This window comes from Ruditapes philippinarum, unplaced genomic scaffold (assembly GCF_026571515.1).
Source record: "Ruditapes philippinarum isolate M1 unplaced genomic scaffold, ASM2657151v2 ctg15175_1_1_1_1, whole genome shotgun sequence".
Taxonomy (NCBI): Eukaryota; Metazoa; Mollusca; class Bivalvia; order Venerida; family Veneridae; genus Ruditapes; species Ruditapes philippinarum.
In genome coordinates, this window is record NW_026852555.1 from 5,348 (window position 1) to 21,784 (window position 16,437).

At 30.7% G+C, this 16,437-nt stretch overlaps 1 protein-coding gene and 1 long non-coding RNA gene across 2 annotated transcripts; both read right to left on the bottom strand.

The window, feature by feature from the left end:
• Positions 1 to 339: 339 nt before the first annotated feature.
• On the bottom strand, positions 340 to 1,962 carry LOC132716794 (uncharacterized). Its single transcript, XR_009623874.1, has 3 exons — positions 1,845 to 1,962; positions 754 to 866; positions 340 to 524 (listed from the first exon to the last, which is right to left on the bottom strand). It is a non-coding gene; the product is annotated as an uncharacterized LOC132716794 (long non-coding RNA).
• Positions 1,963 to 8,699: 6,737 nt separating this feature from the next.
• On the bottom strand, positions 8,700 to 14,583 carry LOC132716799 (protein FAM221A-like). The gene is made up of 5 exons (XM_060700137.1): positions 14,416 to 14,583; positions 13,909 to 14,030; positions 13,342 to 13,535; positions 12,747 to 12,835; positions 8,700 to 8,843 (listed from the first exon to the last, which is right to left on the bottom strand). Exons 2-5 carry the CDS (start codon positions 14,013 to 14,015, stop codon positions 8,700 to 8,702), a joined length of 534 nt encoding a protein of 177 aa, XP_060556120.1. The 5' UTR covers positions 14,016 to 14,030; positions 14,416 to 14,583.
• Positions 14,584 to 16,437: the final 1,854 nt, after the last annotated feature.

Sequence of the window (16,437 nt, forward strand, 5' to 3'; positions counted from 1 at the left end):
GTCATAGTTTTGAAACTATATGTCATGCTACAAAATCAGTACTTAAAGTTAAAATTGTGTTTGGGCTAAATGGTTGATACGTTTAGGGTATATACGAAATCTGCTTCGGGCCACTAAAATTTCTGGCAAGTAATGAGTGCTTAATTATGTATTTTATTGTATAATGATGTAATACGATTGGCAATCATGTAACTAATTTAAAAGTAAGTGCTTTGAGTTTTTTTGGTCCCCATTGTTAAGGTACTTAAATAATAACATATTTTTGCATTCCCTTCTGTGAATAAAGAACCGTGTTCGAAACCGGGCTAACAATTTACTTGAATTGAATATTACCTCTTTTACAAACTAAGTTTCCAAATTCTTCATGTTCTTCTGGAGCGTGTTTACAATGACACTTTATGGCTGAACAGCACTTTGCCGGTACATAGTGATAACTGGCACATTTACAACCAGTCGCACGGCAAGGCAATCTGATTGGACGTTCTTTCGGAATGAAATCAAAGTCGGTCTTGTGATCCTTGTATCTAAAAAATGTAACTAAACTATCTAATATAATGTTTTATACATTTTGTATTTATAATAAAAATGTGTAACTTTTCTTTTGGCGTTTCCTTTTCAAAGAATTTAAAAAGAAATTTATTTAATTCATTCATTTCATAAATATATACAAAGACTTTATAGAATGTGAATGATTATACTGAATGATTTTGTATAAATCTTTATATTAATAAAAATACCAAGATAATTTCTTACACATGCTGACAAAAGCACTGTGTCCCTGGTTCCATTGTTCTACAATCTCTGCCAGTAGTGCTGGTATAACTAGTGTATATACCATTACTTTTATATAGTTGACTCGTCATCTTCTAAAACATGATAAATATAATATTACGATATAACAACAAGTAGTGGCATAATACAATTAAAGCGGCATTCAGCTTTTCTAAAGGTTAGATACGTTATTTTTAAATAAATCATTTCATATAATTGTAAAATCAAAAGAACGAAACAGTACGCTACTTCTAACTTCCTATCCGTCTCGATACCTCTAATCTACTGGTCCAATCTCAATATCTAAATTAGTAAAACGATTTGAGCCTCGTCACGACAAAACCAACATAATGGGTTTGCGACCAGCATGGTTCCAGACAAGCCTGCGCTTCCGCGCAGTCTGATCAGGATCCATGCTGTTCGCTTTCAGTTTCTCTATTTGTTATAGGGTCTGTAAGCGAACAGCATGGATCCTGATCAGACTGCGCGAATGCGCAGGCTGGTCTGGATCCATGCTGGTCGCAAACCCATTATGTTGGTTTTGTCATGACGCGGCTCATTTGTTTCCTGATCTTCTCTTTTTAGAAACGAGCGTCACTTACACGTTATTAGTAGCTCTCAGGACGCCGGAAAATTAATGAAATATTTAGTTTTAAACAACACAGAATTGTCTTTTCAATAGAAAATAAAAACGGAAGGCCGCTTTAAATACCTATACTGATTATGACACTCGTGCTTTTATTGTGTGAATAAGATGCCATAATTTCTACATAGATAATGATTGATATGTATAGGTAAAGTTTCATTAGATATCGTTTACAAAATTAAATTGGTCAGCTTCATTTGGTAAATACTTACTAACGAACACTGACCGATAAAGTGCTAAATTATTTCTATAAACAGTCGATCTACAAGACTGATTTATAGTTTTAGCTAAGAACATTTGAAATGTTTACTCTGCAATCGTACTGGAAAATGATAAAACACTAAGTATCTTTAAAACATTAAGTTCATTATTGTTGATGCTATATTATCTGTTAAAATTAAAAAAAATATATATATCAAACAGTTACCTTGTTGTAGTAATCAAACTTCCCACGCGTTTAAATCAGTACGATTTTACTACTGGCTTACTTTAGATATAGATCGATACGAGCGAATTGGAAACGCGTCATAAATGGTCTATTTATAGTATTAAATCCATATATAACTTTACCTTACCAGACTTAACCCATCTCAGATATTGAAACATTCTAACCGAAAGATAGAAATAAGAATAGATGCATTTTTTCTTATCTTTTTCTATCTCTAATTAAAAGATAGGAAATGAGAATTCTATCTTTATTCTTCAATGGACAATTCGACTATCCCCTGGTTCCCTGGTTTAAAAAAATGCAAATTGAAGGGAAGAAATACATGAAAGAATATGCAAGAATTGGCATTTCTGAATCAAAGATAGACAGATTATTATTTAAAGATTTAGTTTTTTAACTGCAGATAAAATACTTGATCTGCAAGTATGTTATATGTTGTCCCAGAGAAATTCTGAATATCGAGTTTCAGTTGAAAACGTTAATGGTACTACATGAGACTTAATTCGTCCGGATTTTTAAACTTTATTGGTTTACATGCAGATTTAGCTTTACTAAAAGAATATAAATTATACAAAGACAGTGCTAGTATTTTAAATAAATAGGCATTCAATCCGCATTATAAATTATGTTGTATTTTAGTTTAGTTTTTTTATTATTTTTCTTTCTCAAACTAGACATTTTTACAGCTATTGCATGTTTGTCCATGGCCTATTCATAAAAATAGTATATTTTCATGGAATGTCAGTTGGTTTGTTTACTAAATGGCCCGACTAGCCCTTCACAGTTTTGTTTATGACACATTTTCTAGAAGAAATCAGCCATGAAATGTTAAAATGATCACCAACCATAATCATTTCAACATGATTGGACTGAACATATTTTTCAGCCAACTAGGCGTTAGGACAATTCGTTACAAAGTTTATGTTGACAATGTTAGGACGAACAAATACATATTAATACGTTACCGTTAACAACTTTTGATCTTGAATTGCTTAAAAGACGAATTCATCAACATAAATAACATTAACATATTCATCCAGGCAAATAAATGAGATTGTTTCATTGAGAATAAAGACATATTGATATATTCAACAAACAACATACTTTTCTACTTTTAAATACTATATAATTATATTTATAAGATTTTATTTATAAATATTCCTAGGGTTGAATTGAATATTATCATGCTTAAAGTGGGTTGGTCTGGAAATGGGCATATTTTTAATTGTATTTCAAACTATTGACAAAAGATAATAGAAGTGTATCATTTAAATACTCTTATAGATTTAAACATTTCTTAAAAAATAACAATAGCAATGTTGTTCCTAGTGATTTAGTATGATTTTTTTATATGTAAGATAATAATAATGTGTTGCAGAACAATTCTATTATCTGCTATATTTATATATTTGTAATATCGGATCATTAATTTCACACTTAACAAAATATCCATATATCTTTCTTTCATGGCATGTTGTGGCGAAAGATACTAAATATTTCTTAAATATATATTTATGACATTGCAGACAAATTCGCTTAAAGTTTTATGATGATAAAATATTTCTGTTTGCAATAATGTAACATCAAAGGTATACGCGAGGTAGAAATTCATTAGTTTTGGTCATATTAAATGTACTGTGCACGAGGTACCTAATTGTCAGAAGACAATTAATACGCTTTAGTATGTTTTATAAATAAACATATTAACAATTGACATAATCATTATTGGTTAAACTAATATTGCAATAACTAATGAGGGGCATTGACAAAAACTTAAGACATGATATCGTGATAGTTTTAATGTAGTAAACCACCATTAACAGGATATGATGAGAAATAAAATGAAATATTTCCTCATTGGCCTTTTCAGTTAAAACAACAGTTTCTCATTTTCTGTATCAAATAAACTTTTCATTACAAATAAAAAGAATTACGCATGTTTACATCTGTAAGCCAGACAAAAATAACATGTTTTAATAAGGTCTTATTTCAGTTCTGAGATTGTAGATTTAAAAATAATAAATTAAATGTAAAACAATACAAAAACAAGCACAACAATAACTACGGAAACGTATACTGACCCCCCTTATATTTATCAAAATGAAGACAATTTCAGTAATTGCACGTAAGTTATATAGTTAAACATATATAAAATGATTAAATCTATCAGATATTTATAAAAATTCATTTATAACTCCCACGTGAAAGTAGAATTATCTTTTTTGAAACGGTTTAAGTCCGGCCTTTCAAGCGTTTATTTTTGTTTGTGCTAATTTAAGTAAAATTCAACTTCGTATTATTTAAAATTTGCGAAATATAATTATTGGATATTACAGTTATATATATTGAATATATATTTAATAAAGCATATTGGTTAGAAAGATATAGGTCTCCAAATATAATTAACAATGTTTACTGTTTAAATTATCTGCACCCAAATGTAACGCATGTACAAATGTTGCAGTTATATAGTTCTCAGTTACAGGCAGATTGTATAATAGGATGTTTTCAATATCATGGTGCCTGTACAACTTGACGTTTTGTGATCTGCAAGAGGCAAAAACCAATACAAAAAAACGGTCCAGAATTTTTTGCCATGATAACTTTTTAAATAAAAAATCAATGAATGTGTTGATCACAAGAATAAGAGTGCTCTACATTTAATTCTATAAAAAAATGAAATATTCAAAAATGAAATAAAATGTTGCTCGTTATTTGTATTATGCTAGCCATAAAAAGTCACGTGGTAAAGGCACCGTGTTCAGGTGTTCTTTTTATTGTGCTCATTTGAATTTTACTTAATGTATAGGTAGACAATTGAGCAACATCTTAGCACTGTCAATTGCGTTTCTGTGAAGCTTAATATATTAAATTAGAAGAAGCCTTTAAAGAATACACATGCCAAGAATAGTATATATGTCTTTTTCAAGATAACCAGACTTCCATGTATGTTGTATGTTTTGTTTTAGTGACAAGTATATTATCAAGAATATTATATCTCAAATGAGATGTCCAGTAAAATATACTATTGTATAATTTGAACTAGAAGAGACAACAAGAGTACGTCTTAATATTCCAAGATTTAATACACAAGTGATGTTACATGTAGCATGCTATGGAGGCGGAGCTTATCAGTAACTAAAGTCTGTTTCAATATATATCAATATAGAACATTTCCCTTCTTTTATTTTAAATCATGAATTTTATTAGATAATATTGCATGCTTAAGAAATAAGCATAGAAAATGACCTGATATTTCGAGGTCATACGATTGTAATACCAAAAATCTTGAGAAATGAACTTGTACAGAAAGTACATACAGGTCACATGGGAATTACGAAAACACTTGAACGTGCTAAAGATTCAATATTCTGGCCAGGCATGTCCAAGCAAATTAAAAAATATGTAAGCAAATGTAGCATATGTCTAACATACCGCGACGCAAACACAAAAGAACCGCTTATGACTACAGAATTCCCCGACAGACCTTACAAAAAAATAGCAGCAGACCTGTTCCATTTTCAAGGTAAAGAGTATCTATTGACTATTGATTATTATTCAAGATTTTTTGAAATAGACCATTTACAAAACACAACATCAAAAAAAGTCATTCTGAAACTTCAGAAGCACATGTCGAGACTGTCAATACCTGAAGTCTTTGTCTCAGACAATGGTACTCAATTTTCAAGCTCCGAATTCAAAGAATTCGCTAAAGAGTGGGGTTTCGAGCACAGAACTTCATCCCCGGATACCGCCAGTCGAACGGTCTTGCGGAAAAAGGAGTAGGTATCGCCAGAAAACTAATGCAAAAGGCTAAAGATACAAACACAAACATTTACATTGCATTATTAGAATATCGTAATACACCTCTTGAATGCGGATATTCTCCAGTCAACTGTTAATCGGCCGGAGAACTAAATCCGTTGTGCCAGTTACAAATAAAGCACTGGTACCCATTTTAGTAAATAACTCAAAAGTGCGCAGTCTAATGAAAAAATCGAAAGACAACAAAAGGTCAATTACGACAAAAATGCAAAATATTTGCGACCTTTGTCCTTGAATCAATCAGTACGCATTAAAATAGGAAAAATTTGGAAACGCGGGAAAATAGTAAAAGTACATAGTGACCGCTCCTATCATATACAACTTGCTGACGGCAGCATATATCGGAGAAATCGGTCAGTATTACGCAAAGTCCGGAAGACACAACCGAATATTGAATCATTTCATGCGCAAGTCTAATATCATGATACAAATTCAAGTACCCCTGAATTACCTCTCGAGGAAAATAACTCATCTCAGGAACAAAGTGACCCGCCGATGAACTCGCGTGCTAGAACAAGGGCTGGACGATTGTTGCGTGGCAATCCGAAGTATGATAATAATGAATGGGTTAGATAATAACAGTTATTGAAAATAATGAGTTTAAAGTATTTTGTTATCACAGTAATATATCGTGACTATCTGAAAAAATAAAGAACTAAACTATGTCACGTAGAGAAAATTAATAAACAGTTCAATCAGTATTATTGAAATTAGCTATGATTATTATTTCTTAAATGAGATTTCACGTAAATATACTAATTGTATATTTGAACTAGAAGAAACAACAAGAGTAACGTTTTAATATTCCCCAAGAATTAATACACAAGTTGAATGTTACATGGTAGCATGCTATGGAGGGGAGCTTATCAGAAGATAATAAAGTCGGTTTCAATATATATCAATATAGAAAATGTACTTGTGTCCTTTAGCATAATATTATAATCAAACTATCTTATATTCTATGTAAAAGGATATTTATACACTGGTTTGTTTTCAATTTTTGCTGAATTTCTATCGGGACTTGTAACGATTGGGCGGATCTTATTATTGGCAGGAGCTAGCCGTGTTATATATTCTTTGTATGTGTACTAGTCCAATATAATAAACGTTGTTTTCATTAATATTAGTTTTGAGCTCTTCATCTAATATTTTTATGGAATTTTGTTACTTAAAAAATGTAATAAGGTATTAATGAACTGTGAACCCTAAAAGTAAAAATAAGGCTAGACAAATAAACTGTTTGCATTTTTTTGGGGGGGATAAAAAACAAAAAAAATATAGATATTTTAGACATTGAAATGAAACGATGCTGTATGGGATTCAATATGGATTAGATGAAGTTTTTACACTCTGAAATTGGGAACGCGGTTAAAGTGATAAGATAAGATCCGATATTGATGTTTACTGGAACATCACATGGTTCAAATGCTGAAAGTTCATAAATAATATAATTATTTATCTGATTGTTTAACTTGTTGCGGTTTTAAAACGAAACACAATACATATACATATCATAAAAGTATAAAGTCAAATAGACTGACTAGTGTATTACGATGTTCACTAAAATGACCGTTCAACAGCTCATTTAGAGCCAACGCTATCGTCTTCGGTTACTTATGATGCAGATTCCGGGATATTTTTATTTTTTTTATTGTTATTAATTTCCAATAATTCCATATGAAATAATTATTGTGCTCGCGTGCATAGCTCAGACAAGCATACTTTACGGCAACAGTTGCCAGTAAAATTATTGTGTTGTTGTTGATGGTGCAATATATAGAATCATCCCTGTCCATACTTCTTTAACCTCAATGTATGACAATGATGCATGGGGCAATAAATGATTTATTATCTTTCTATAAAAATAAAGCACAGTGGTACAAACTATAGGCATTTGATTGGTTGGTTCAGGGTTAACAAGTTACCTATTGCTCCACTATTGAAACTTTTAGTCACCTCTGGGAACCCCCTATACGTGCGTATATACAGGCCTGTGAATAACTGACGTAACGAAATTTAGGTGCAACGGCAAATTATTATTATTATAGTCTAGATATATCATCGCAAGGAAGAATGAAACCTTAATTAATAATGAAAATAAAAGCAGCGGCACTACTGTCAAACAGAAATACATTGGCATCAGGTTAATAAGATTTGAACTAAAAACATTATGATCTTTACATAAACTATTTTCAGATCAAATAATTTTTAGTTACCAAAATTTTAAGCATGTTCAGAAATTTTCAACGTTCTCACTCAACGTATGATCAATGATCTCTAAGTTCAGTTACTGAACAACCTACTAGTAAGGTGAGCTTAAAATGCTCAATGTAGAAGTGAGAAAAAAAAACGTATATGTATGTTATATGTACTTATTTCATGTTAGAACATGCCATATAAGTAAACTATACGTTAATATATTCTTACGATATGTAACAATTTGCTGTATAGGTTTAACCTTTATTACGCTATTTGGTAATTTTGTTTAAAGGCACATTATGCCTCAAAAAAGAATAAATGCTTATTTCTTTAAAAAAGGCATACGTGTATATGAATTGAATAATGCTTAAATAATGGTTGTGAAACTATTAGATTCTTTTTGCTTGAGAAAAGCAGAGCTAAATGTGAGTTGATTTGTAATACAGGTAGCAAAATGTAAACAAAGTAGTATTTTGACTTCCATACAGAATACAAAATCACTACAACTGCACAATTTGCAAAAAGCAACAGAGCAAAAAAATGGTTCAGGCCATTGGTAAATAACTATCTATTTGGAAACTGAAGTACATGTATACTAAAAATAAAAGACCTTTGGGAAATAAAGTAAGAGCGGTAAAGACATAAACTAAAAGCAAAGAAAAGCATACAGCGCCTTTAATTACTTTGTTAAACGCTCAATCATTGCGAAAAATATTTCATTTTACATATATGTCATTCTTGTTATGTATTTCCAGAGGTCATTTCTGAAGTGTGCTGAAATGACGCCATTGAAAACACGCGACTTATCTGTCACCCCCATATTAGTTTTACGGAAACACCTGGCATGTATTTGCGGTTCAGATCGACATATCTGTCTCTTTGATACCTGCCCATTACCTGCAACTCGGCAAGCCCAAATAGTGGGTAACCTCGCGACGGATATTCTAATCCGAACTGCAACATATGACATATTATTATCATGACTAAGTCCTACTTAAAAGGGTAATGTTTCCTAGTTTCTAATACATGTAACTCCTTAACCACAGACGGCAAGGTTCGATCCTCGGGAGATACTTTGGTAGTTTAGCGCGGAGGAAGGTAGTCTAGTACTGGTGTAACTCTCCAGGAACGATGGTGAGGAAACTACCCGCCTTTTTTCTTTGGCCATAATGTTATCATGACACGAACCAAAAGATACAACATATGTAAATTACTAACAGCAATGGCATATTTGTAATGATCAAACAAAATGGCAACCACTTGCAAACACAAATTTTCAATTCCATTGTCTTTTCATAACATGCAGCTTGATTAGAGGGACTGACGTGAATCTTAGCTTTGTAATATGGGAAAAGTGGAAAATAGAATAAAATTATTTCATTGTTTTATAACATCTTTATTACATCTAAAATATTTAACAAGACTTACATCGAAATGAAATCAAATTACGAAATAAGTATCACAATTATCATTTATGATTAATCATCTACGGTATATCACATAATGATATAAACAATACAAAAATTATCACAGAGTCATGTTATTACGAAACTGTAAAAAGTTAAAAACTTTTGTCAAACGTTTAAAGTAAAAGTTATAGACGATAAAATATTTGATCAATACTTTTACATGTTATGTATCATGTATGTACCTTTGAACATGTTTTTAAAGAACACATAGACATTAGTTTTATGTGTTGAAAAGGATGTGTCATTTTTGATTCTGCAAAAAGGGAGTCTACTTAGCGTTCATGCGTTAATATAAGTTTTAAAAATGTTAGCATAAATACCGATAGCTATTTGTTCTAAAGGTCATTTTGTTAATTGTATATGGTAAAAAAAAAAAACATAAAAATGTCTAAAAACAAAATTACAAGAAATACTCTAAAATCTAAAAAAGCTACTTAGAATTATGTATATCAGAGTGTTATAATGATATAAAAGCCAACCAGTCAAGCAAAATGTCATCCATTTTAGATATAATAACATTAACATATTTTTAACAATTTTTGTTGTTTGTTTAATCATTTAAAGTATTATTACAATTACAATCTCAAGATTAAAAAATAAAATGAAAGCATCTTTATGCTCATATTATCAAATTCACTGAATCATCAGTTAATGTAATTAGACCAGGAAAATCATAATGTTTACAACATAAACTCTGATTTACTTCAATATATTGATTGTGGGATAAATATCCTCATGTATCAATTAATTAAAGATTGAACAAAACAATTCTTGGAGTCTTAAAAGTGATATCTAGTTCCTGATAAATCGTGTTAACTTTATAGGCTGTAGACAAAAAATAAACATGATAAATTACAAAGTAAAACTAGCAATGTGTCTGAAAGACACGGATGTCCCCGCTATATATGTAAGGATAACAAATTTATGATAAGACAAAGTAAAGTATTGTCAAATCATTGAATGTCACAATTGCTAACAAGGAATCATAATGCTTAACACATTTGCCATCTGACATTTAGACTGGATAAGATTTTCTAGCCTTTAAGTTTTAGGTGTGATCTTTGGCCTAGAACCTAGGGGTCTATGTCATGCAATTGTCACACTATCTCGTCATTCTTAACAAATGCGCTAACATTTTTCAAAATCCCTTGATCATGCTACACATGTGTACTATTTACAAAAATATATTTTAAATCCATTGATACATGACAAGAATATTGGCTGGACAAGATTTTCTAACAGCTGACCTTTGACCTCTAAGAGTGACTTTTACATTGGATCGAAGGTTCTAGGTCTTACGCATGACACACCGACTCCTCATGCTAAGTTTATTTATAATCCCCAGATTAAGTGTAACCTTGACCTTGGAGGTAGAAGTATTGCTTTTACAAGTCACATACCGTCTCAATATGATTTGTGCAAATTTGTTTCGAATTCTCTCGCTACATGACAGAGTTTCGGCCGGACACGATGTTCTGACTACTGACCTTTGACCTCTAAGTCTGACCTTTACATTGGAGCTAGTCTAGATCTAGGTTATCATCAAGTTGCAAAGTTATTTTCAAATCCCCTGATTCATGACAGCGATAAGGGTCAGGCAAGATTTTCTCACTGTTGACCTTTGACCATTTGACTTATGTGGATTATATCTTGAAACTATGGGTCTAGGACTTGCAAATGATAAACCTAGTCATCAAGCTACACAATTATGCTACGTTATTTCAAAAATCCCTTCATGCATGACATCATTACTGGATGGACAAGGTTTTCGAACACGCACATAAAGACGGACAGGGTTAAAACTATATTTTCCCTTGCCATTATCATGGCCGGGACATGTTAACTTTTATGAACAAATAAATGTTCGATAAATCCAAAAGTATGCATAAAAGAATTATTGTTCTTGAAAAAGTTTCCTTTCTTTAAAAAGATCTATAAATCTTTGAAGTTTAAATTTGATATATCAAGTATCTTTTTTTTCAGTTTTGTTCCAGATAAAAGAAAATACTTTACACAGAGGGTTATCACTCAAAATCTATATATATAAAAGTGTTATGGTGCGTTTCTTCTTTATAAGTTTATTCTGGCTGTAAAATTTCTTTTAACTTTTCGACACAAATTGAAAATGAAAACAGTGCAATAAAATTATACAAAAGTGAGCAATGCACTGAATAGAATGTTTACAAAGAACATCGTAATGAAAATTCAACTGAGAATGATGATTATGTCTTGTTGTCTGATAGTTTAATAGTGAATGTTTCCTATGCTCTAGATGGTTGTCCGACGAAAAGGGCACTATCACAGATTATTGCCACTAGATTTTTGTGTTTTATCACATAATTTGCAGAGGATGTGACCACGTGATATACAAATATCCTCTGTTCCTCTCGTCACAGATGGGACATCTTGAACTGTCAGTACTGAAGGGCACCTGAAAGGAATTTTATTGAAATTAAATTAATCAATGCATATATAACATGATTATACTTACGTTGCTCTCCGAAAGGCAAATTTAATCAATGAAAAATAGCCTACAGGACATTTAAATATTTTGAGAGTATCAAAAACATATAAAGAGGAGAAATGGGAATCATTGAGCTTGTTTTAGAAAATGCTTATTACAAAAACAGATAATCATATTGTCTTATTGTTCTGCTTTTTATGTAGCTGATTTCCTGTCAACCGAATGTACAACATTTTAGTAATTAATGAAAAGTAGTTTGCTTCAATATCCTTATCTTTGCCATTTTTTTCAAATACCCATTATTAAAGAATTATCATTGTCAGTCTCTTTATCCTCTCTAATTGTATAAATGAGGTGTGTGAGACTAAGGGTAAAGTTATCTCTTTAACAGACAAGAAATTAAATGCAGATTATCGAAAACGAAACCCCTTTCCCATGATTTATTTTAATAATATCTAATCTTTTGTATTGTTAAATGAGGTGTGCTCATACATGATGTACTCATGACATACATGAAAAAAGAATAAAATTACCTGTAAAACCTTTTCCAACTTTCTTCAATTCTCCTCTACTACACTAATAAGGGTAATCTGCATCATAACGAAGAAGAAAATTTATCTTGTTTAAACACACTTTTATTTGTATCGGTTTTATAAATCTGACAAATACTGAATTTTAACAGACAAGAAATTTTTTACAAGTTAAATGACGTTTATTCGATTTATTTTATAAATATGTGCCGACAAAAAAATGATAAAAAAATCCAAAAAATGCAACAAAATATAAGGGGGGCAGTAAACCTTTTCCCTAAAAAACGAAATAAAAGAAAACAATAAATATAGTAAAATTTAATTTTTAGGGCGATTGTTAAGAACGCCTGCCTTATTTGGGCCAATTTTTTCCTCGGCTGTTTTCACCCATCACCTTTTCAATAGTCATTGTATGGCTATTAACGGGTACACCACATCCGCAAATGAATGAGCTAGAAAATCCAGTACAGCTAGTACATCCAGCTGAAAGAGATGGATCAAATTATAACACTAGACAAATGATAACATTGTTATATAAATCATTTCATCGTCATTTCTACTATTTATCCAATAAAAGTATAAGTTATAAATACAGTTTATACATAAAGTGATCGATAAAAATCCATCTGTTATGGGATTCCTGTATTTTTCAGACATTTTGTGGTTACTACATTATTGTTCAAGCAGCAAGGGCTATGCCGATTGGAATATACATTTGCATTATATACATGTACAATATGCACTGTATATAGACTTATCACCTGAAAGTGACAAGCCTTTGTTCCAAGTAAAGAGCCACACAAATCTGAACTTCTTTGCAGTCTGCCACGGTTAGCTTTAATACGGAAATGCCGGAAATGCAACACAGGACAAATGCACTTCACAAATTCAGTAGGCTATGGGTTTCTAAATTCAGCATCAAAAGAGTATTTCCTGATATTATTTTTATTTCAATATATCAACAACAACGCGTACAAACTTTTCATTACCTCTTTTACAAATATATTTTCCGAATTCTGAATGTTCGTCGGGAGTGTGTTTACAATGACAGCGTATTGGCGAGCAGCAGTTGAGAGGAGGTACGAAGTGAAAGCTGGTACATTTACAACCAGAGACCCGGCATGGTAACTTTATTGGGCGTTCTTTAGGAACCTCCTCAAAATTAACCTTGTGGTTCTTGTAACTACATAAATTATTATAATATAGATACAATAGATGAAACTACGGAAAGTTAGTATATATAACGTAAAATATTTTGTAACGTAAACTTCTCTTTCGTGACAGTTAAAGCAATAAAATGTTATTTTGAAAATGAATGAATGAATATTTAGTCTTGATTAATTTCTTTAGCAAGTCTAAAAAGCAAGATTAGAAGTAATGATTTAATGATTTAAACTATGAAAGACATATCTGAATTTTGTGTTTCATTCTTCAGGGCCACATACAACATGTAAAGTAAGTGTAAAAATCAATAGAAATAATAAAAATGATGAATAAATACAAATCAGATTGTTTCAGAATTCAAAAATACATATACAGATCTGAAGTATTATTACCCATGTTGACAGAAACACAATGTTTCCGGTTCCATTGTTCTACAATCTCTGCCAGTAGTGCTGGTATAACTAGTGTATATACCATTACTTTTATATAGTGACGTCATCTTCTTATCTTAAACCTCAATAATACTTATTCAAAGTTTAATCATAAATCATAATACTTAATATACACAAAAAGTAAATACACCATAATACAATTAAGAAAAACTTTATTACACTACTGGTAAAATTTAATTATTCGAATTATAATAACGAAGTCAGTAGTTATTTATGCTTTGCGAAATATCATTCTAGATATAATATAAATTCATCAGATATTATTTTTACATTAAGGAACACAAAGATATATCAATGCAAAATATATATAATTAGAAGGTTTAAAAGTCATATTGAACAGAAAATATTTCATTTTTAAAAATATGTTTTCATAGGCAATATATTTAATGTTTAAAAGTAGGTCACTTATAGATTTATAATTTCTTTTTTGAAAACTCAACAACTCACCTGATGAATGTTAATCAAATCAAAATATTTCTTTTAGTAATATATCACGGGAAATTACATGACGTTTTTAATACATGTAGTATTCAATTTTTCTTTATACAGCATAATACGCAACGTTTAACTATTGTACTATCCAATAAAAAGCGTACGGATTTATTTGACCTCTTGATTCAAGTTAAAAGTTTCAATCTATATAAGCTTGGGTATTCATTATTACTTTTTTTGCAAAGGTAGAATCATACTTAATGAAAAAATAGGATATGTACAAGAAATAAACTATACTGCCAATTGGTGAATTTTATATATGTATTTGCAAGTACAACGATTACAATGAAGAGCAATTTTGATTTCATTTATCATTGCATTCATAAAAATAATTTGAATCATTTATCAATGCTTTGATATTACAGAAAATTAAAGCGACGCTTATGCACAATTTCAATGTTTAATTGGCATTTCATTTTGAACATTTGTAATGAATTACCAAAATGCAATTTCATACTGATTTACACATATGGAAACACACATTTCCACACAAATGTAATACAGAGGAGTTTATTTACGATATGTGATGTGTTGCATAACCACATGTCATATCATAATATTTTACAAATGTACTCGACCATATGTTTGAGTGGGATAATTTTATAAACGCCATACGAAAGGTTTTAAATGTTGATTTACTGTTTTATCAATTCAGCTGAAGGTAATTTAAACCATATAAATGTGTTTAAAGTGATTTTTTACTAGGGGAGAAGTTGACCCGGTTATGTTGCCGTAGAACAAAAAACATGTGATTGTACACCCCACCAGAAACATGTTTTCCATGCTACTAGACGACTTGTAACGGGTAAGTCAACATGAATTCATGTCAGGGGGGGGGGGGGGGGGGGACTATCCGAAAACATTGCTGAAACAGAATTTTCAAAATCTGGAGAGACATCTGTTGATAACATAATAAACTTATGGTGCTTAGCATTTGAATAGTTTATAACATAATCCTTATAAGTTACAATAAAAGATTAATATACAAATAACCAATTAACATTTTGATTATAATTTATCTTCACATAACGCAACTTTAGTTTTACTAGTGTTTAAAAGTCCCAAAAAAAAACGACACGCAATTGTGATTCTTCGGGAATATAAACATATGTAAAGCGGTCTTTGGTTAGCAGTATTTATAGCATTGATTACGCCGATGCTTGTAAAAGGCGTAGTTTACCAACGGAATCATTAAAACCGCACCAATTTTATCTTTTTTAGCTCCACTTGGTTTCTAAACAGCTACAGCTCCAGTATGTGCACGATTTTTCTCCAGGTAAGTTGTGGTTCTTTTTGTCAGAATATCTGAATAAATGTCCATCTATCAACAATTTAAACAGTATAAGGACGATATAAATGTTAATAAAAGAAAAAAAAAACTAATAAATGTTATCATTGTTGAATTTTCAGCATAATTTATTGAACATTTACAATACAAAACGATACGTTGAAAACTTTTTGAGATTGACCCTTGTGAATACTTGAACTGCAACAACATAAAAAAGAAAAAAATATTTCCAATTACATATACATATATGTGATATCAATAATAATTTCTTCGTCTTTGCTCTAATCTTAGAACTATTCAGTAAAATGGTATTATTTATAAAAATTATAACTGTTTACCGAACTAATTGTCAAAATGACTTAACTACATGTATATACATGAAGTTAAAATGATGGACCGAAGGGCAACTTTCACTTCATTTACAAAGTATAGAGCCATTATAATTACAATAAAACCAATCAAATCATTAATATCCTAACTATTAATTATTATGTACTTATTGACAACAGTTTCCGTTGGATTTGGCAGATGATTCGTTGAAGTATAGAAAATGTTGTTTGTTCTAAACTGCTGTTTCCTATTGTCTCTATGAGAATTATTGGAATACCATGTTATTTCAAATAAACATACCTAATTAAATTTCAGAGACATTATATAATTTAACCATGTCCGCACTAAATCAAAGTTTA

Bases quoted from the DNA above. Each gene is read 5' to 3' on its own strand.
- LOC132716799 (XM_060700137.1), bottom strand. From the start codon at position 14,015: ATGACGTCACTATATAAAAGTAATGGTATATACACTAGTTATACCAGC. The intron at 12,836-13,341 runs GTAATGAAAAGT...CATCTCTTTCAG, and splicing joins AAAATATATTTGTAAAAGAG to CTGGATGTACTAGCTGTACT. The intron at 8,844-12,746 runs GTGATGGGTGAA...CATATGTTGCAG, and splicing joins ATACAATGACTATTGAAAAG to TTCGGATTAGAATATCCGTC.